The 21,948-nt window shown below is 48.2% G+C and overlaps 1 protein-coding gene across 1 annotated transcript in view; it reads left to right on the top strand.

Annotated features, from left to right (window-relative positions):
• Nucleotides 1-21,948, top strand: part of LOC138548050 (cytochrome P450 4B1-like) — a 384,495-nt gene that overhangs the window by 80,150 nt on the left and 282,397 nt on the right. The window contains exon 3 of the mRNA XM_069642252.1: nt 20,336-20,377. Within this exon, the coding sequence (XP_069498353.1) occupies nt 20,336-20,377 (42 nt within the window). The remainder of the gene's footprint in view (nt 1-20,335; nt 20,378-21,948) is intronic.

Genomic DNA, 21,948 nt, shown 5'->3' with positions numbered 1-21,948 from the left:
TGAAGGAAAGTGTTCTAACTGTGAGTCCAAGGATGTGTGGAAGGACTGTAGTACTCGGGATGAGTGGTGTTAAAAGAGCAATGACAGTGAGGTGGTTGAAGAAAAGGAGTACTGATGTGCTAGTCACGCCAAAGTCAAGTTCAGAGAAAAGTCTAAAGGGCAGGATTTAACAATTTGAGGGAAGTTCTTGAACTCCAGGTAAGGGAAAACATTCAATAGTAACATGAGGAAGAGTCAATGAATTCACAAAGAAAACAGTGGATTTGTTTCAGATCCAGGGTGTGGGATATATTGACCCATTCAACAGTATTTCACCACATCACCAAGGAGCATTTGCGCAAGAAACAGCAACATGGCTGTGCTGGTTCCTGTGCGCACCAGGGCCTCAAAACTGCGTTTTGGCAGCAACAAAAAGATGGTTTCACCATCCTGCCTAGCACACTTCAGGCAAGATGGAACAAGGGGACACACTGAAAATGTATGCCAGTGTGTTGTGAAACCTATAAATGGAATCGGGTAAAAAGGCAGCACTGCTTGTCGGAAAACCCAAAATTCCCCTTCAAAATGTAACATTTTCACCCTTTCAAAATTCTGCTTTGACGCTAATTCCATGTGTTCATTTTGAAACCACTGTGATATTTCACTGTGTATTTCACAGGATATTTCACTGTGCTTCACCGAAACCAGGCATAATTCCTGAATGACAGGCCCAGTCAAATCAACTATGAGAAAAATCGATAAGCAACATCACTTTCACTCGCACAGGAACACGTGTTTCTTTCTTTCCAAAAAGTATCCAGGATCAGCAGTTCAAAGAGACGCTAACTCTCTGAGCCAGGTCGGTGTCAATATATCTATGCTTTAGATACAACTCCTGCATTCAAGGAAATGACTACAGCTGGCAAAGCAGTGTGGGCATCTGGTGGAGCTGCCAAACTGAATTTAAGGAATTGCTAGCAGTTTTAACGCATGTGGAAAAATGGGCTTTGCTGAACGAAGAGAAAAAATGGCCTGTTTAAAAATAAATTGTTGAATAAAAGCCTACTTACTTAGCAATGTAAAGGGATTATGTTAGTGGTGATAATACACACATAGGCTATCTTCTTTCACAGGTTTGTTTTAATTCAGGGCCCAAAATAAGAAATGAAAGAGTTTAAAACACATAGGCTGGATTTGCAAGTTCACAGGAAAACCAGTCATTCCAGTTGCCAGCTATGAAACTTCCCCAAGGAAGAGAGATACACCATGAATCCAGGACACATAAGTGCGAATTGCCAGCTTGAAAAATTTTGAATGGGACAGGACAATGAGAGTTCACACGCTCGTCAGACATTCGTCTGTGCTCCAGGCTGGGACAATAGCAGTCCTGGGACAAGTTTTTTTAAACTTCTTTTATTGTTTTCATTGCATAAACAGAACAAAACATCACAAAACTGAACCCCTCCACCTTCCCCCACCAGGGCCTCAAAACTGCCATAGCGCCAGTTGTCCGTCTTGTCCAACCCTCTCCCTTCCAGAAAATCAACAATATAGGTCCAACAGCTTGAGTCTTTGAGGGCACCACTGCTCCCTAAACTCCACTTTTAAGTAGGCCAAAGTCTCTACCCAGTCCGCTGAAAAGTTCCCCAGGTTGTTGTTGACCACATACGTTGTCCGCTCCATCGATACTATTTACCATATCTTCCTTAGTCAGTCTTGTTCCGTCGGAATCGTGGGTCTCTTCCAGCTCTGTGCAATGAGAGCCATCGCGGCCAGGGTAAAGATAACCTTTGCCTTAGTTCTCCCTCTCCTCTCCTCTCCATCCCCCAGTTCTCGCCTTCCCAATAAGATCTCCCAGGGGTCTTGGCTGGACCCTTCCCCGAGCGCCTGATTTTGAGTCTGTGATATGTCTCACCAGAAGGGCCTAATATTGGGGCAATCCCACCAGATATGAGCCGCTGTCCCCTCTTCCCCACAGCTGCTCCAACATTCCCCCGGCGTTGCCGGGTACATCACATGCAGGCGGGCCGGGGTGTAGTGCCAGCCCTAAATGTACTTATACCAGGCCTCCTGCAGCTGGACAGCTTTTGCCACCTTCAGAATCATCCCCCACAGCCTCTCCCAGTCCTCCCTTTAAATTCTAGCCCCCAATAGCTGTTCCCACCCACTCATGTAAGCCCAGTTTGCTTTCGGGCCGGCGCTCTCCAGAAGCCTATAAAGGTCAGAGATTAATCCTCTGGACCCCTTTTGCGTCAGTAGAAACTGCTCGAACTGCATCAAATAGCGTGTAACAGCTCTCTGTACCTCCAATGATATCACCCAATGCCTAATCTGGAAATATCTGTGCCGTTCTCCTTCACCGACCCCGAATTCCAGCTTGCATTCCTCGAACGTTTTCACGCTTTGATCGTGAAACATGTCCCTTATAGTCCTACACCCTCCTCTCTCCCACTTCAGGACTGCCCCCCTCTCCAACCCCGGCATAAAGTCCCTGTTATTGAAGATGGGGGTGAATGGTGATGGAAAGGTTGTAATCCCCAGCTTTTCCACCACCCCGTCCCAAATGTCAATCATTCCCTTTTTTATAGCTCTCATGTAGAGGTGTGGTGGCCGCAACCAATGTGGGAGCCATAGAAGCTCCCCCAGGTGATGCCGGGCTGCTGCTCTGTCCATTTTTACCCAATGCTTATTGTATTCCTCCGAGAACCATTCCCTGATTACCCTAGGCTGCACGGCCTCATAATATCGGCGGAAGTCAGGTAGGGCCAATCCCACCTCCCCCTTTGATGCTATCAATAGCCTTCTGGCCAGATGCGGCCTCTTACCCTCCAAAATAAAATCCTTGACCGCCCGATCTAATTCCTTGAAGAAGCTCGCCGGAACTGGCAGTGGGATGGCCTGAAATTGGTAAAGCAAATGGGGGATAACCACCATTTTGAGAACAGCTCCCCTCCCCAGCCATGATATCCTTAGGGCGCTCCACTTCTTAAGGACTTTTTTAATTGCCGTTAACATGGGGGCATAGTTCTCCCCATACCAACCCGCCAGGGGGGGTTATTCTGATCCCCAAATATCGTATCCCACCCGGACTCCACTTAAACTGGGAAATCGCCTTCAGTGCCCCCACCTCGTTCTCCCCTAGGGACAGGTTCATTAACTGCGACTTATGTAAATTGACCCACAAACCCGATAGCTCCCCAAATTTGGACAGTAGCTCCATGTTTGCCCTGATTGAACCCACCGGGTTCGTCAGCGTGAGTAGCATGTCATCATGAACACCGCCACCTTATGCTGACACCCCCTGAATGGTATGCCCTGAATGGTCTCTGCCTCCTGTATAGCCAAAAGAAGGGGCTCCAGATATATTGGGCAAAGCAACTGGGAAAGAGGACACCCCTGGTTAGTCCCCCGCCTCAAGTTAATTGGGTGTGACATCCCTCCATTTACTAGTATACGTGATGTGGGATTCGTATAATTCAATGAGACCATATTGAGAAAACCTGCGCCCAGGGCCATTCTTTCCATGACTTGAAACAAAAACGACCACTCCACCCCATCAAATGCCTTTTCGGCATCCAATGCTAGGAGGATCGCCAGAGTGGTTGTCTTCTGTGTTTTCTCCACCAGGTGGGCCACCCGCCTGATGTTGTCAGCCGTCTGCCTCCCTAACACAAACCCTGTCTGATCCTGATGGATCAGCGAGGGGAGGTGCCTCTCTAGGCGCTTCGCTAGTATTTTTGTGAATATTTTTGCTTCCGTGTTTATAAGAGCGATAGGTCTATTGGAAGTGCATTCTTCTGGGTCTTTTCTTGCTTTGTAAATGAGTGTTATTTTGGCTTCTTCCATCGAGGGGGTAATGCTGCCCCTCAACCCAAATGTATTGAACAGCTGCATGAGATGCGGGGCCAATAAATGGGAGTATGTTTTGTAAAAGGAAGCTGCGTATCCGTCTCGGCCTGGGGCCTTATTGCAAGGAAGTGACATTATGGTAGGTCTCACCTCATCTTCTGTGATAGCCCTGCCCAGCTCCTCCCCGATTTCCTGTGATAGCTGGGGGAGGGGCAAGGCCCCCAAAAAGTCCCTCCGAGGCTGTGGCTGTGGCTGCGGGTCCTGTGAGGTATACGTAGATTTGTAAAATCTAGCTAATCTCCCCTTTATTTCTTCAGTCCGGGTGAGTCTCTCCCCTTTGTCATCCCTCATGGCTGTAATGACATTCTGTTCTCTGCTTCCCCTCAGAAGGCGAGCCAGGAGTGAGTCTGCTTTGTTGGCCTTCGTGTAAATATAATTCCTGACCCTTAGCATTGCCTCTTCCGCCATTTTGGTTCTTTCGACCCATGTTGGCCCTCTGCTATCCTATATTCCCTGTATACTTTCCTTGTGGGGGGTCTCCCTCAATTGCACCCTTGCGGCCTCAACCTCCCTTTCCAACTGAGTTTCCAGCCCCCTCATTTGTCTATTTCTCTCCGCCTTCAGAGCAATGAGTTCCCCCCTCAAAGTAGCCTTGAACGCATCCCACCTCATGCTAAGGCTCGTGTCTGTGCTAATGTTCCTCTCGAAAAAAGCCTGAATCTTGCTCCCTATCTCCTTCCGCATCACCTGGTCCCTCAGGAGTTCCCCAGGGAACTTCCACAGCCCAGGCATTTGCCTCCCCGGCTGCATCTTCATCTGCACTACCTTATGATCAGCAATCCCCATGGGACCGGCCTCGATCCGCTCCACTCCCCCCACCAGCCTTGCGGAAACCCAGATGTAATCAATTCTTGATTTGGTTCTGTGGACGTCGGAGAAAATGTGAACCCCTCCTCTTCCCCTGGAGCACTCTCCACACATCCAGTAATCTGGCCCCCGCCAACCGCTCCTTGAGCTGGGCAAAAGCCACTGCTCCCCCTCCATCCCTGTCGTGCGTGTTCGGTTAAGCCGCCTGTCTCAAGCCAGATTGAAATCCCCATCAATATTACTTGCCCCTCATGAAATTCTCCAGGGTGCCCAGGGTTTCGCGCATGAACTGATCATGTCCCGATTTGGGCCATACACTGAGGCTATAGTATAAGGTATGCCCATGTGATCCCCCCTCACCATGATATACCTCCCATTTTTGCCCCTAAGGACATCTTGGGTTCTGAAGTCCATTCCCTCCTGAATGCTAAGGCTACTCTCCCTTTCTTGGTAGGCCCCGACGCAAACAGTATCTGCGAGAAGTCCTTCAACCGCAGATGGCTCTGGTACTTCCTCAATAGGTGGGTCTCCTGAAGCGCCAGCACGTCTGGTGCGTGAGTCCTGGTGAATTGCTCCAGTTTTGTCAGCTTAAGTGGGGAGTTTAGCCCCCTTACGTTATGCGTTAGCCACCTGAATTCTGAGTTGTGATCCAACACCCCCCCCCTTGCCTGTCCCTCCATCCTCACCCTGGGTCTACCCTGGGCCGCCCCCTGCCTTTGGGAACACTCCTCTCCTCTCCTCCTCTGCCCCCAGGCACAATCCTCCTGTCTGACAGGTCCTGTATTGTGCCGCCGGTCGCTATGCCCCCCCACACTTACCCCCCTCCCCACCCTCTCCCACCCTGAACCCCCAATTTAGGGTGAGACCGCTCCCTCCGACCTCCCCCCTGTCCTTCCATCCCACCCCCACGGACAAACCCGTCCTTGCCTGTTCCAGAATGTTTTCTACTCCTTCCTCCTAGGCCCTGTATAAAGCCCCTATTCCCACCACCCCCGAAGAGCCTTCGTACCGAGATCGAGTCACCCAGACCACCCTGCTCTGCTGCCTCCCTCCCCCTCTTTGGCCCGATCTTTACCCCCACCGCAGATCCTCGCAGCACGACCCTTCTCTTACCCTGCTACCCCACTGTAGACCATTCCCATGGTCTGCCTCTTTCCCTTTGACTCCATCTGGCTGGTGGCTCCCCCTCATGGACCCCCCCTCGTTATCCAACTCCAGTCGTATTATACTATCCGCCTCCTGAAGGGTAGTTGCTCGCCTCTGGCTCCCCTCCCACTCAAACACCAGCCCGAATGGAAAAGACCACATATATTTTATCCCTTTCCTGGCCAACGCCTTCACAACTGGGCCCATGCTCCTCTTTTCAGCAGCATACTAGTGGCCAAATCCTGAAACAAGGAGATTTCTTGCCCTTTATAGAGTACCGGTTCACCCTGCCTAGCGGCTCTCAACACCGCTTCCTTTTGACCGTACCTAGCGAAAGCATCCAACACATCCCGGGGTTGGGTGTTAGGACCTCCCAGATTCCGGCCTACTCTATGGACTCTGTCCAACTCTATTGAGCCCGGGGACTCCTCACCCAAAAGCTCTACGAAGACCCCCTGGATTACTTCCTTCAGTTGTCGGTCAGTCACTGTCTGTGGCAATGATTTAATCCTAATGTTAACCCTTCGGGATCTGTTCTCCAGATCCTCTACCATTGCTTCCATATTTTTTGTTTCAGTGTCCAACAGGTCTATAGCCTCGCTGTTTGCCATTGTGCCCCTTTCACTTTCCTGGAGGCCTTTTTCCAACAAGTCCGTTCTTTCCCCCAATTGAGCCATTTCTTGCCGCAATTCTCCTAGCGTCGCATTGAGGTTGGACCGCATCAATTGGAATTGTTCCTGTTTTGGCCAGGGACTCTCTCAGATTCTGCATTTCCCCCCTGAGGTCTTGCCTCGTCATCTGTGATGACTCATCATCTCCTTCCTTGCCCCGCTGCTCTCTCGGTTGGCCACCACCGCCTTTGCAAGAGTCCCTGATCTCCATTGCATGCCAAAGCCTTCCCAGTCATCCGCTTGGACCTGGAAGACATCTATATTAGGCCCGCCCCATGATTCCGCTGCATTGCCCGCAGATGACCAGGTCCAATGTTGTCTTCTCGGTGGCTTGGGGCCTCTCACTCTGTGTCTGCTGCACCCCCCTCTGCGGGGGACCATCCTAGCCACAAGCCAAGTGTCGCTTGTATCAGGGCGCCACTGTGTACTTGCTCCCTGGGCGCTGCTCCCTCTGGGCTCTCAGACCCCCTAAGACTGTGAGATCCGGAGGTATGCTCTGCCGCCAGCCCTTAGGAGCTTGTCCTGTACTGGGCCCCTTTCTCTCCTGCTTTGAGAGAGGGAATCGTGCGTCCTGTCCTAATTGTTGAGCCCCAAGCTGGCCTTACCAGCGCAGTTGGGCTGGCCTCATCCTCCCCACTGTCCTCCACTCCTTCCTTGCTCTGGGGCCTGCGCCTGATGCTTGCCCCTCTCCGTCCTTCCCGCTCCTCTCCTCTGCTCCAGCGCGCTCCTCACCTCCACTCCGACGCTGCTGATCTGGGGCGAGGCGCTGTTCTCTGCTCTTCTCCTCCACTCCTCCTCCAGTCTGCTCAGCTGGAGCTCCATCGCAGGTCCCGAGGCACCCCTCCACCGGCCTCGGCTCCTCTCTTCACCCTGGCCGGGCCGGAGCTCCCCGCTGCAGCACCAGCGAGGCCGCCCCTTGCGCCAGCACCAATCCGCTGCCCACTTGGCTCTGTTGCCACCGCTGCTTTCTCCCCACCTCTCCTGGGACCGGTTGCCCCACTGATGCCTCTCAGGGCGCCCACCGCTGTATCACGGGCACACCCGGAGGTCCACCCTTCACCTCCGACTTACGCCAACTCGGGGGCCTCCCCGCTTCGCCGGCTGGTGCACTGCTGCTACCACTCGCTGCGCCTCCTTTTCAGGGGGCTCTGCTGTATCTCGGACACCGCCGCTAGGCTCCCCAAGAGTCCCTGCCTCCTTAACTGTGCCTTAATACTGGGGGGTGGTGGGACCAGCAGAAAAAGGCTGTGGAGCCCTGGAGCAGCCGTCAGTATGTCTACTTGGTGCCAGCGGCCATCTTGGAAACTGACAAGTTTGTTTTCATTCAAGACCCAAAATAAGAAATTAAAGAGTTAAAGACAAATGGGCTGAATTTGCAAGCTCTAAAAAAAAAAAATTGTTATTCCAGTTGCCAGCCCTGAAACTTCCCCAAGGAAGGGAGACACACCATAAACTTCCAGGACACAAAAACGATAATTGCCAGCTTGAAAAACTGGGCCAGGACAAAGAAAGTTCACATGCTCGTCAGACATTCGTCTGTGCTGCAGGCTGGGACACTAACCTGTCAAGTATAAGGGGCAATAAAACCTTCAATTAAGATGAGAAACCCTTACCTTGCCTTGAAGGAAATGACAGTTGGTTGCAGTTGGAGGAAGAAAAAAAAAATCTAGTGACAATGGACTGTCTTTTGGTTCCAAAGACTAATTTAGAAATAAACTTTAAAGACTTTTACTCTGCAGCAAGAATTAGTAAAAATATAAAAAGTTTGCAGTTTCAAATATGATTTTGTGGGCTTTCTTTTAAGACTTGGTACAATTCAGTGCCGCAAGGGGAACAGCAGTTACAAAATATGTCAGATTCCAAGGAAAGTATTAATGTTGCAATCATAACATTTTGTACATACATCCCTGGGGATAATTTGCATCTGTGTACAAAGTTATGGCATTTTAGGCCAAATCTTTCATGTTTAAAATTTCCAAAATGTATCAGAGAGGCAAAACAAGTTCCCACATACTTGAGGATTGGACTGATATGTGCTGCACATAATATGTAACCTGTGTGTATAATTTGCCAAGAGATTGCAATTGTAGAAATGTATGTTTTGGGCAAAATCAAATTTTCAGTGAAGTAAATGTGGGAGATTTTGGACATTGCATTCCCTTAGAAATCCAGCCAGTTGAGAGCAAGGTGGAGACTAGCACCCCTGCCCAAACCAAGTAGTTTAGGGGTGTGCATAGTTAACCCTGCCCAGCTATACTTTGATGATGTCATTTTGCACTATAAATAAGGGTCCCTCTCAAGACTCCAGACACATACTTTTCCTGATTTCCTGCGCTGCGTTCCTGTACCCATCATCTTCCAGATCCAGACTCCAACTACAAGGCCAAGCATTGCTGATCCTACTCCAGGACCGATTGCAAAACCCAAGCAGTGCTGATCCCATTACCGGCAAGGCCACCAATATAAAAAAATAAACACTAATCTCCCATTAACCAGGAGAAAACTGTGGTACCTTTGGCATTCTGATCCAGCTTGGCTTTCTGCCACTCACTGCATGCTGCTGCCATCCTGCTACCCTGATGACCTATATTATCCAGTGACCAGAATTGCCAGTCCCTGCCCAGCTGATCCTGTTCCGCTGATTTTGTCCGGCTGTCCTTTGTTAGACCAGATCCGTGTGGTGACCAGAACCCTGGCTGTCCAGAATCCAAAAACGAAAAAGTGGACTGTGAGTATCAATTGCCACCCCACCTAAACCCATAGCCTATCTTGTCTTTATCCTCATCCCACTCTATAAGTCACCCTATCCTTATCCTGATACCTTGTTCAAACTGTCACAATCATTCTTGCCACCCTGCCATTGATTTCTAGTCCTAAACTATTAATCCTATTTCGAGTGATCAGACTGGTTCCGCCAGGATTGGCGCTAGGGAGCTAAGGTTGAATTTGCGAATCAACCCTGGAGCTTACTGTGTCCCTCTTTGGTGGCCTAGCCTGAATACTCTAGTGTAGAGTAAAACGGTTCTTGTCAAAACTGATTTCCTTTCCTTTTTCACTGCTTCCTTCTACTGAAAATGCACCTTTCTACATCTGCATTACTCTTTCAATTTATCAGCTAGAGATTTAATTTCACTTCCATAAATGTACCTTGGTTCTATAGCTATTCCACAAGATGAAAACTGCACTCTAAATCAGTGTATTTCACCTGTTTTTATTAAAAACTGTTTGGGTAATTTCAGGCGGGAATTGCAAAGTTTGTAAAGTTTCCAACGTGTCATTTGCTGCAACATGTTTTAAATCCTGCCACTCAAATTTCGAACTGTATGCTTTTGCTAATCCATTGCTTGTGGTTGTTTGTAACTTTACATTGTTGCTTTAGTGAGGAATAATATTTGCTTCAAGGTTTTTGCACACATTCATTATTTTATTCATCCATTTTCGAGTATCATTTTAGCATTGCAAGGGTTTAAAATCTGTTTTTCTCTCTTGTTTGGGGAGGGAAGGTCGGATTTCAATTCTGTTTTCCATTTGTCATTCCTGATTACCTGCTACTTCTGTTTATCCACGTAGAATTGATTATTTGTGGGTTGAGGGAACATTGCAGGGGGAAATTCTAACTCAAGTGCTATCTTACCTAAAATCAAAAAGTGCTCCTATTCCTTGGTGTTTTGTAGATGTGTCAACAGAAGATTCAACTAAGTGCATTGCTCACATTCCTATTGTTATTATCACCCCATTGGTGATTGCTGCCCCATATTCGAAATTGTATGATTTCTTTTAATTTTCAAATGAATAAATAAATATTATATTTTACCAACCAGCCTGGTTCATCGTCCATTGTGACATGAGGTATTTGAAAAGAGGGTGTGATATGAGCTGTGTACCATCTCAATATTAAAAGCATAAGCATTTCAATTGTACGCTGCATACTAGGCCGAGACTAAGATGTGTGTCGCCTGATTGAAATCCTTAACAAGGGAGACAAAACGGTCTGTCCCCTTAGTTCAAAGGACAGAGGCCTGAAGCGTCATAAGTGGTTCTTTGAATGATTGCTGATTTTCTTTTGCCAATCTACACTTTAGGTGAATATTTTCTACTTTTTTTTCCACTTTTCTAACTGCAAAGTATGGGGGTGAATTCCCACACTGCTCCCCTTAAACTCCCTATGACCCCCATATACACCTTACCCCAACTAAGCATCTGCATTTTGAGGCAAACAAATTTGGAAAATAAATGCATAAAAAGTGTTTTGGAGAAATGTAGGTCGGGAAAAGTTGGCTAGACCTCACAAGTAGCCATAAAACGACAACAGCAAAATGTCTCTGCTCATATCCAAGAAAAGTATAACAACAAGAAGGAAGCAGATCGAGCCTAGCCCTGCAGGACAGGGCATATCCTCAGTAAGCACTTCACATCCTGCCAGTGCACTACCAGATATGGAAGATGTATCTTTTGCCTCCAGACAGTTCAGTGAGTGTGTGGCTGAAAACGAGGAACATTCTCTTTTAGATCATTGGTCTCTGGGTGTACCTCTTCAGTGTTGAAGGCAATGGGCCTCATTACGACCCTGGCGGTAAGGGGTTAGCGCCAGCGTTAGCTGCGCCGACCCCTTACCGCCAATTACGAGTTCCCTTTCCGCCATGGCGGTTTTTACACCTGCTTTTAGCGGGTGTAAAAAACCATGGCGGTAAGGGAACTTGGTGTTAATTACGCCACCGTAATTTACGGTGGCGTAATTAACGCCTTCCCCACTCCCATTATGCCCTATGGGGCAAAAATGGGAATGGGGAAGGGTAAATGGGGATTGGGGATTTACCGCCCCGCCAAGGTCGGAATGGGGCGGTAAATCCCCTTACCGCCATGGCGTTAACGTAGTTAGCACCATGGCGGTAAAGTCACGGCCCTGGCGGTAACTTACCGCCAGGGTCGTAATGAGGCCCAATATCTCCCTGAGACAGGGAAAACAGGTCCACAGGGATCAGAGGGGTTAGAGGCGAGAGGCTGGAGTCGAGAATAAGCATTTGAATCTGCATCAGCTCTGTTGGAGGCTCGATCACCTGGTGGAGCAGCCAGAACAGTAACTCTTGGACATACCCCACTACATTGAACAGGCTCAGTAGCTGGGGGTCTCGATTCAGAGCCTGAGCATACAGGTAGAGAGGGAGTTTTGGAGTCTACCTTTTTCCGTGCTCTAGGATGGCTCGAAGGGTTGAGCAGGGAGAGAAGCGTAAGGGTCATTGATCCCTCGGGGCTAGAGTTGTCGGGTTGGGCTGCATGGTTTCCTGGAAGGTGGTGGTCGGTGGGTCCGGCCACATGGCTGACTGCAGATGGCTGCACCTTCCAGCAGAGGGCAGCAGGAGTCCAGAAGGTGATTCCCTCATACTTCACCCACATATGGGTTGTGAGCAGAACTTGGTGTGGTCCTCACTAAGGAGGATGGAGTTTTCATATGGAGACCAAGTCACAGTGCTCGACAGTAATTAAGAACCATTTCACCTTCCAGATGCAAATACAAATTCCGTCGTGGTGCAGGAGGTGTAGTACCCAGGCACATCGGGCACCCAGTAAGATTTCATGTGGAGGCAACCAATCGAGGTGATGTGGGTGATTGCTCATGTGGAACAGGTAAGGGGCAAAGCCTACTGCCACTTTTACCCTGCCTCCTGAAAGACCCTAGAGAGCCTAGTCTTCAGCGCGTCTTTTAGGCTTTCTACTGTGCCGCTAACGCTAGACTGGGAGTGGTTGGCACAGTGAAACTGTTGAGGGATATTAAGAGCATTGCACACTTCCCTGATGATCTGCCTTGTGAAATGGGTACCTGGTCACTGTCAATAAGGAGGGGAATCTCAAAATAGGGAATCAAATCAAATAAAAGTTTATTGGCAACAGCAATAGGATCAGCTTTTTGGTAAGGGTACGCTTCAACCCACCCAGAAAAGAAGTAAATCACTGCAACACACTACTCATATTCCATGCTACGGGAGAGCAGCATAAAGCCAACCTGCCCATTCAGAAAGAGGCCTTCCTGCACAGGAGGTGCAGACTGCATTTTCTTCACCACTCTGCTCACATTATGAACTAAGCAAACAACACCATTTTCACAATAGGCCTGGGACACAGTAAGTAATTGTGAGGGCATACCAGTCTCAATTCACAATGCCAGCCATAGCCCTTAAACCTGAGTGTGCAAAGAAGTGTGCCAGTCGGGCTAGATATGGTAAGAGTGCTTTGGGGACCACCAAGTGGATGTCTGGAGAATGACAAAATGAATCAGAGTTCCACTTATAGTATTGTTAGGACCAGAACTTCTTTTTAGACTCGGGTGCTTAATCTTGAAGTATGACCAGACTGGAAAGAGAGAAAATCAATGACTACTGAACTGAAACACAGATAAAGGACATTGATAGGAGCCAGGGCCATTCCAGGCCACATTCTGAGCTGCTTCATTAGCAATAGAGTTACCCATGGCAGAGAGGTCATCACCACAACATCTGACAATAGCAAGGGCAGAAGGGAGAAATAAGGTTTGTCATAAAGCAGACATGTGTTCCATTCATAATCGGGGTCCATGATGAGGCCAAGTGACCCCTTCTGCCACAGGATGCCAAAGTCATGAACTATCCCATGAGCATACCTGGAGTCAGTGTAAATGTTAGTCGACTTATCTTTGGATAAAATGCATGCTCTACTGAGGGCAGTCAGTCCAGCTACCTGAGCGGATTTAGCACTTAGCAGTCAATAAGCTTCTAAGACCTTGTGAGGAGAACAGAACAGACAGCATATCCAGACATCAGTCTCCTCTCACTTTGATCTCTTATATAAAGAACATCCACAAAGAGGATTAAATATGGGTTGTGTAAAGGGATGTCTTTCAAATCTGCAGGGAGGACAATTGTTTTTTTGACTGCTAATAGGCAGTCAGCAGTTCTCCAGATCTCCATTTTAGGGAGTTGGGAGCAAAGAAGCGGGGTTCAGAACAGAGCATCAGTTAAGAGTGACATTGGCAGCTGAAATAAGAAGCCTTCTAGGCTTGGTGGGTCAATGCTGGGCTCTGTGGAATTGTGTCTCTCTAGCGGCTGAGCATATCCACAAGGGGGAAGAAAGGGATGGGTTCCTTGCTCTTGTGCAGGATGGCAAGGATGCCATATGTGAATCCCTTCAGTCTGGGTTGGACACGGCTGATAGTGTTAGCCGGTCCATGGCTGCGAGCACCGTGATACGCAGGCTGGCGTGGTTCCGGAAGTCGGGTTTTGCTCCGGATTTGCAAGCCCGTCTTCTGAACATGCCCTTTGATGACTCTCATTTGTTTGGCAGCAAGGCTGATGAAAGCCTTGAGAGGTTGCAGACCTCCAAAGCTGCTGCTAAATCTTTGGGCGCAGTTGTGCATCAACCTCCGCCTTTTCATCCTAGGCGACAACAGTGGGGTTCCTTTTGTTACTACTCCTCTTTTGGCAGAACAAGAGGAGCCGCTAATCAAAGGGGCCACCGAAAAGGTACCCATGGTGGATGGGGGAAAAAGAAGTGCCAAAGCCGCTCAGGCAGCTGTCTCTTTGCCTTCAGGCGCTGCCACGGCGCTCCAAAACAGCTATGAGGCCATGTTCAATAGTCCGTCGGTTGGGGGCAGACTGTCTCAGCATCTCAAAGAATAGCAAGCTATTACTTTGGATGCGTGGGTTCTGGATACAATAGCCCATGGCTGCTGCCTCCACTTCCTAAAGTGGCCTCACGACAATCCACCGAGGAATCTCTCTTTGAAGCTTCCAGATCCGCTCCTTGTGCAGGAAATCTTGACCCTGCTGGAGAAAGGTGCCATAGAACTAGTGCCTGTGGCGTAGAGGAATTCCCCATATTTTTTGATTCCAAAGAAAGAAGGGGGACTGAGACCCAGCTTGGACTTGCGCTGGTTGAACAAGTTCCTCAGGAAGGACAAGTTCAAGATGGTCACTCCTTCTCAGGTCCTTCAGGACCTTCGAATTACAGGATTGGTTGGTGTCTCTGGAGCTACAGGATGCTTATTTTCATGTGCCGATTCATCCAAAGCACAGAAAATACCTGAGGTTTTCGGCTGGCAACTCGCACTTTCAGTTTCATGTCCTGCAATTCGGATTGACCTCCACCCAGAGGGTTTCATCAAGCTAATGGTGGTGGTGGCAGCGTATCTCAGGGGATGGGGGGCTCACGGCTCACGTCTACCCCTAACTGGACGACTAGCTGATCCGAGCGCGTTCTCGCGAACAAGCCTTCGATCATCTCAGCCTCACCTGCCTCTCCCTTCACAAGCTGGGCTTCTCCCTAAATTTCAAGAAGTCGCATATGACATCTTCCCAACCACTTCGTCATTGGCGAAGTGCTTGACTCCCAAGGTGAGGGCTCATCACATTGTACAGATGGTCAACAAATTTCAAAGTGCCCAGAGTCTTCCGACTTTCGAATTGTTAAGAGTACTCGGCCTCATGGCATCCTGCATTTTTCTGGTGACAGAGAACAGACTGAGGATGAGATCCCTTCAATGGGTTCTCAAGATGGATCCCGTTCAGATTCCACTCTCGGTCTCGCAGGATCTTCTGTGGTGGGCCAGTGAAGAGAATCTGATGAAGTGGGAGCCATTTTGTCAACTGTGGCCAGAGGTGACGGTGGTGACGGACGCTTCCCTCACAAGATGGGGAGCTCATGCCAACGATCTGACCGCCAGTGGTCGTTTGTCTCCGTTGGAGTCCAGAGTCCACATAAACCTTTTGGAGCTGAGGGCCATCAGACTGTTCCTGAAGGCTTTTCTGCTGTCTGTGTGGGGGAAGAGTGTCCTGATCATGACCGACAACACAGTGGCCATGCATTACCTCAACAAAAAAGGGGAGGTAGGATCACTCCCGCTGTGCAAAGAGGCGATGCAGCTCTGGTTCTGGGCGATACAGCAAGGAGTCTCACTCTCAGCAGTTCATCTAACCGGAGTGGAGAATGCGGCAGCGGACGCTCTGAGGAGGCAGAGCACGGTCTTCCACGAGTAAGAGTTGGCTCAGGAATTCATTCATGAGATCTTCGCCCTTTGGGGAACCCCTCAAATGGATCTGTTCGCGACCGGTGCCAACCGAAAGTGCGAGAGATTTTGCTCAAGGGAATTTCCGCCGAGAGGAGCCTTAAGGGATGCATTTGTCATGGATTGGTCATTCCCACTTCTGTACGTGTTTCCTCCGGTCAACATCATTCCTCATGTGCTAAAGAGGTTGCAGAGGTTCGGATCCCACATGATCATCATTGCTCCGGATTTGGCCAGGAGAGCGTGCTACTCGGACCTTCTAGAAATGTCCATATGCCCTCCGTGCCGTCTTTCCCACAGAGAGGATCTTCTCTCCCGTGAGGGGGGTCGGGTTCTCCATCCAGAGGTCCCACATACTTGAGGTCAAGACTCTCAACCTTGACACTTGGTTTCTGAAAGGTTGAGATATAAGGATTGGGACCTCCCGGATGAAGTGATGGAGGTGTGGCCAGGTGGCCAGCAACCAAATCCCTGTACCATTGCCGTTGGCATAAGTTTTGCGACTGGTGCAGTGGAAACAATGTTGATCCTTTTCGATGTTCCATTCCGATGGTTCTTTCTTTCTTGCTTTTTGGCCCACAGGGGTCTTCAAATGAGTACCATTAAAGGTTACCTGACGGCACTGTCTACCTTCAAGCGCACGTCTGAAGAATGTTCTTATTTTAAGATTCCTTCGATTTCCCAATTTCTAAAAGGGCTAACGAATGTGTTCCCACCGTCCCTGTTTCATGTGCCAGTTTGGGATCTGAATTTGGTCTTGAAACTCCTAGTGGGTGGTCCGTTTGAACCGCTGTACTATTGTCCTTTCAGACTGTTGTCTTTCTTTCAAGACGGTTTTCTTCGTTGCAGTTACATCTGCACGCAGAGTGAGTGAATTTCAGGCACTTCCATCTAAACCACCCTTTATTGAGTTACACAAGGATAAGGTTGTACAGACGGTACATCCGTCCTTCCTACCTAAGATAGTGTCTGAGTTTCACCTGAGCCAGAAAGTAGTACTTCCTGCTTTCTATCTTCCCCCTCATCCTGGTAAGGAAGAGGAGCGCCTTAATAGGTTGGACCCTATGAGAACTTTGAGCTTCTATATCTCTAGGATGTCCAGGGTCAGAGTAGACAACCAGCTTTTTGTGGCTTACACTGGACACCAATTGGGTCAGGCTGCTACTAAACAGACCTTGTCCAGGTGGATTATCCTCACCATTACTGAATGTTACAGATTGGTGGGCAAGGACCCTCCGGAGGGGTTGAGAGCTCACTCCACTAGGGGCGTGGCTACATCCACAGCCTTGCAGCGGGGGTTCCTTTTAGGAATATTTGTGACACAGCAACGTGGTCATCCATCCACACCTTTGTCAAGCATTACTCCCTGAATACGCTCCATGGTCAGGATATGGCCTTTAAGCGGTGCTTTATTCTGCCATCTGATTGGGTATTCTAAATACCTCTCCCTCCTTAATTCACTGATACTGCTTTGGGAGTCTGTCAAAGATGTGGTATACGTTGGAGGTCACAATCCATTCGAAGAACAAGTTACTTACCAACTGTTAACCTTATTCTGAGTGGATGTTCCTTCAACATATTCCACATCGCCCTACCAGCCTGCCCCTCTGAAGAATTTCCTATGCTATTGCTGCTTGCGCTCCCGCAAGGCTATGTGCAGTAAAGCAGTCGTGGTGTACGAGCATGTTACACGTTATGGAGGAAGAGGCTACGGGCGCCGTGAGTCCTATTTATAGCATCCGGTGACGTCACCCTCGACGGAGGCCTTCAAGGGACAAAATTCTGAAGCAGCACAGCTGTGGACATTACATGTCAAAGATGTGTAATACATTGGTGGAACATCCAGTCGAAAGAACGTTACCAGTTGGTAAGTTATTTGTTCTTCTTTTAGACTGAGTGGGAGGACCCCCCACCTCATAGGAATCGTTGAAGGTACTAAGCAAATGAGGGCCTATTTGTGAGCGCATTCCTTATAAAATTCACTAGGTAGCCTGTCTGTTCCTGGTGTCTTCCCTGTCGGCAAGGCTACAATCGTGCTTTATAAGTCTTCCAGGGTGATAGGTGCCTCAGGGCTGTCTCTCGCCTCCCAACTCAGCCCCGAGAGTTCTCTCTCATCCACCACCTCCTCTAAATGAGCCTTTGATGTCGGGGGTCCCTCTTGGGAAAGACTTTGGTAAATTCTTGAAAGGCGTTGTTAACACCACTCTGGGTATGGCATATGTCCCTATGTTTCATATATATATCTAGTGTACATGGCCCTGTTTCTCCTTATTCTTATATTTATTCTTATATAACCATGCTAGCAACCAGCTAGGTTTATCACCCTCCATGTGCTGCTTCTCAGTGTATTTAGTGAAGCTATGTTTGCCCAGCCTCTCCCAGCATTCTATACATTTCTGTTTTAGTTCTATAACCCTTGCATTTGTATCTGATAGTTGCTCCTGAGACTGTTCCAATTTCCTCAGTCGTTTCTCCGCCGAGGACAATTCCCTATTAATGGTTGCTTGGACGCTGCTTGACCCTGCTATGGCAGCATGGAAGCTAACCTCACCACCACCTTCAACGCCTCCCAAAAGGTTCCTGCACTGGGTACACTGGCCATATTATGTGAGACGTAATCATAGATACTGTCCTTAATGCTGTCACAAAATGGGGTATCTTTCAGTGATTTCACTTCTAAGTCTCCACGTAGGTATCAGGGGTTTTGGGGGGTACATATTGCCATTGTAGACTGAGCGGGACATGATGTGATAAGACCTTACCTTTGTACTGCGCATATGTGATGAAGTGTGCCAGTTCGTGCCCCACAAAGGAATAATCTATTCTTGTGTGCACTGCATGTGGTGCTGAGTAGTGTGAATAGTGTCTGCTGTCCGGATGGAGTGCTCTCCAGGCATCCTCCAAAACAAAGGACTTTAGGAGCGTCTCCTGGCAGGTGGAGCTGGTTTAGTGTATTTGGTATCTGAACTATACAGGATTGGGTTTAGTGTGCAATTAAAGTCGCCTCCCCATATCATGTTACTATTCCTAAAGGGGCCCAACCGGGGGTATAACGTTCGAAAGAATGTGGCAGCACTGTGGTTGGGGGTGTACGTGTTGACCAAACAAGTATCTACTCGTTCAAGGAGGCCTTGTACCAGCACCATTCTGCCCTCATTGTCCGTTTTAATGTGGGTAACGTTGAAATGTACCGTGGGCGTGATCCGTATCAGGACCCCTCGAGCATATGTGGAATATGGGGAACCAAATACCCGCCCCCTCCATTTTTCTTGCTAACAATGTTTGTTTTTCAGCCATAAGGTATGTTTCCTGCAACATGGCAATGTCCACTTTGCATCCCCTGAGGTACGAGTAAACCCTGTTTCTCTTTACATAAGCATTCAAACCCCTCACATTCCAGGTAAGTACGTTTACAGTTCCAGCCATTAGCTTTTGTCCCCTTAAAGTGGGTCGGCAGTCTTTGTTTTAGCAAATGGTGCTCCCTTCTCCCGGCAGTCTTTGTCTTAGCAAATGACGCTCCCTTCTCCCGAAGCAGTGATCTGATCAAGGATGTTGTGCTACTATTCTTCTTTAATATTCGCGCAGGAAAACCCCTCGCCATCATCATAACTTCCCCAACTAAGCACAACTTCCCAGCATACTTACCCTTGCTCAGACGTGTCCGCTTGTCGCATTCGCCCCAAGCAGTCATACTTGAGGCTGGTGCATAATAGATGAACACAAAAATGAGTGCCCACAGGAAATAGAACTTGGAGGGTGTGGCGGCTGCAGCCGTAAGTACGGTCTCCTCTCGCATGATGTGAGACATTGACCTGTAGTGAGCCCCGCCATGTGGAAAGAAGAAAATGCAAGCATCAAAGACCTGTTCCGAGGTGAACTGTTCTCCTAGCGAAAGCCCGTTTATCTTTGGTTGTCTAACTGCGGATTCTCCGGAACACTCAGAAAAACGTCACATGCAGCCAAAAGTTCCCCAAATGTTCCTGGCCTCCAGTTGTGGAGGCATTTAGCCTGCTTGACTCTTTAGTAGTTGGCTGCAATTGTCTGCCCGAGACGCTGCCCATAAAATCTTAGGCGTAATTATGAGTCTTGATTGTAACCCACAGACCACTGAATGACTTGCCAAAGAAGTCTTGTATCTGTCAACACACAGGGCTGTGCTTTTTCCTTCAGAGGGGGCATCTCCATATCTAGGCAACCTGAGAGAGAGAAGGCCCCTGCTACTACAGCCCAAATACATTCAATCCACTTTCAGCCACTGCTTGGAGTCTCTCCAGTGTCCAGGAGCGGTGCATGGCTAACGGGTGATGCTGATAATGATGAAATATTCCAAGAACCTAATGGAAGTATAGGGCATACCACTTTAAAATAATGCGCCGCCTGGTGCCAAAATATATACCCATCACCACAAAATGTATGTCGATAACGGCCGACAAATGGCACCCTGGGGGCAACTGTGCTGCACATGATTCTGTGGATTAACACATCACTTGGTACATCTATACAATTTTACATGGAAGCAGACGTGCTGGAATGACAGCTTTGCACTCCAAGAAATCTCAACTCGTTCCCTATACTTCCATATTTTTCTCCCTCTAGACTCATTTCCCATACCAACTTCTCGTTCTCTTTCTTCACCTTTTATAGTGTATTAATTTTAATATTTGGGTTTATATTTCAGAGTTTGCAGTTAATTCTACATCAATAGAGATCACATATGACGCTTTATGTACATGTTTTTTCTTCACATGTGGCGCTGACCGTGCTGACCACTGCCAATTCTCTTTTTCAGATCCCAAGGCCTGGACTTATAATTTCCTCACGCCATGGATCGGTATGTATAACTGTTTCAGGCGTTTTCCCTGAAACATTAATGCTGAATGTTTGGCTTCTATAAATCATAATATTGGTCCATTCGTCCATTCTGTGTAAGGCTCAGTCTGCAGGAGTGCTACAGCCTTTCTTCAGCCTGACGATGGTGCTCTTCATGACGCCTGTATTCATGTAAATCACAAACTACGATATGAATGTGTTTGACGGTTGATTCTGACTGGTTTACACAATGTTGTTCACTCGTTGCTGATGCTGTGTGAATCACCTGTGGAATGGTCGCTTATGAGAAAGGTAACAGGGATGCTTTACTTTGGTTGAGGCAAACCTGGATTTTTCTTGTACCGCACCAATGGTATCGCTGATTTTCTTGCTCTTTGCTGTAAAGAAGTATACAAGATGTGTGTAGCAGTCTTGTTTTTTGGGGTATTCTCAGGTCCCCCTCTGGTTATAACCTCTATTAGAAGATCTTAACCGCCTGCCAGGCTGACCGGCTGAAATGAATACCTCCCACCCCTTGTTGTGCTCACTCTGCCTATTCGATGGCACTTACTGGCCATCTTCTTCTAGACCTTGTCCATCTGCTCCCTTACTCTTGCCTTTTTGTCTCTGTCCACATTACCTATGTGTTGGGAACCTAATTCCTGAGGCTTGGCTCGGTCTCCTCCAGTCTAGATATGCACACGCTGATCTTGCCATCTTGTTTCTTCCTCCTCATTATTCACGCACATGTAATCATCCGGTCCTCAGGCTCTTCAAGCTCCTCTCCCTCAAGGCCTTCTTGCAGGCCCTCTCGGCTAATATTTATCCACAACGCTCTACCTATCCCTACCATCATGCCTTGTCTCTTTGCTTTACACTTCCTCCTTGCACACAGCGTTCCTCTTGCACACAGCGTTCCTCTATTCACTTACGGTTCCAGCTTTCTTTACATTTTAGATAGTTTTAGCTTGCTTTGTTAAACCACCACCATGCTCTTCCAATGCCCTTCCGTTCACAAACGACGTGTTTTACTCTGTCTTTGCTCCTCCCTTTATTTCTTCTGCTTTAATTATTCATTAACTCCTACACTGAGCTTCATGCCCTTGGACCTTGCCTTGATGGATCCTTATCAGCCCATTATCCCCTCGCTGTCCGATTCCAATTATAGTTCTGCTCCTGGAAGCCTAACTCAGTCCTTTTCTTCTGGCTTATTCTTCTGTTATCCCTGAATCTTTCTGCCACTACTCGTTTTCCCTCGGTTCTATTCGTCCCACAGTTCTTGTCTTTCTTGGACAACTCTCCCCTCAGGGATTTGCATACTACAACTTACTCTCCAGCTTGCCTCTTTTCTTTCCCCCTTTCATCCTCTTTCTTCATTTCTAGCCTTATAGCCTATACTTGAAGCCCCTCTTGCAGGCTCCGAATGGCATATAGGGCAATAGGCCCATGGCCAAACCAAAACACGTAAAATGCTGGTGGGGACAGTTTTTTTAAAATCAAAGTGGGCCATTGGTTTGACCAATGTTGCTGAATAAATATTTTTCTTAATGCACAATTTGCATCACATCAACTGTGGGCCGCTTTTTCATTGGT

The sequence above is a fragment of the Ambystoma mexicanum genome, chromosome 1q, assembly GCF_040938575.1.
Source record: "Ambystoma mexicanum isolate Mex_15411 chromosome 1q, UKY_AmexF1_1, whole genome shotgun sequence".
NCBI lineage: Eukaryota > Metazoa > Chordata > Amphibia > Caudata > Ambystomatidae > Ambystoma > Ambystoma mexicanum.
This window is presented reverse-complemented; position numbering and strand designations above follow the sequence as displayed.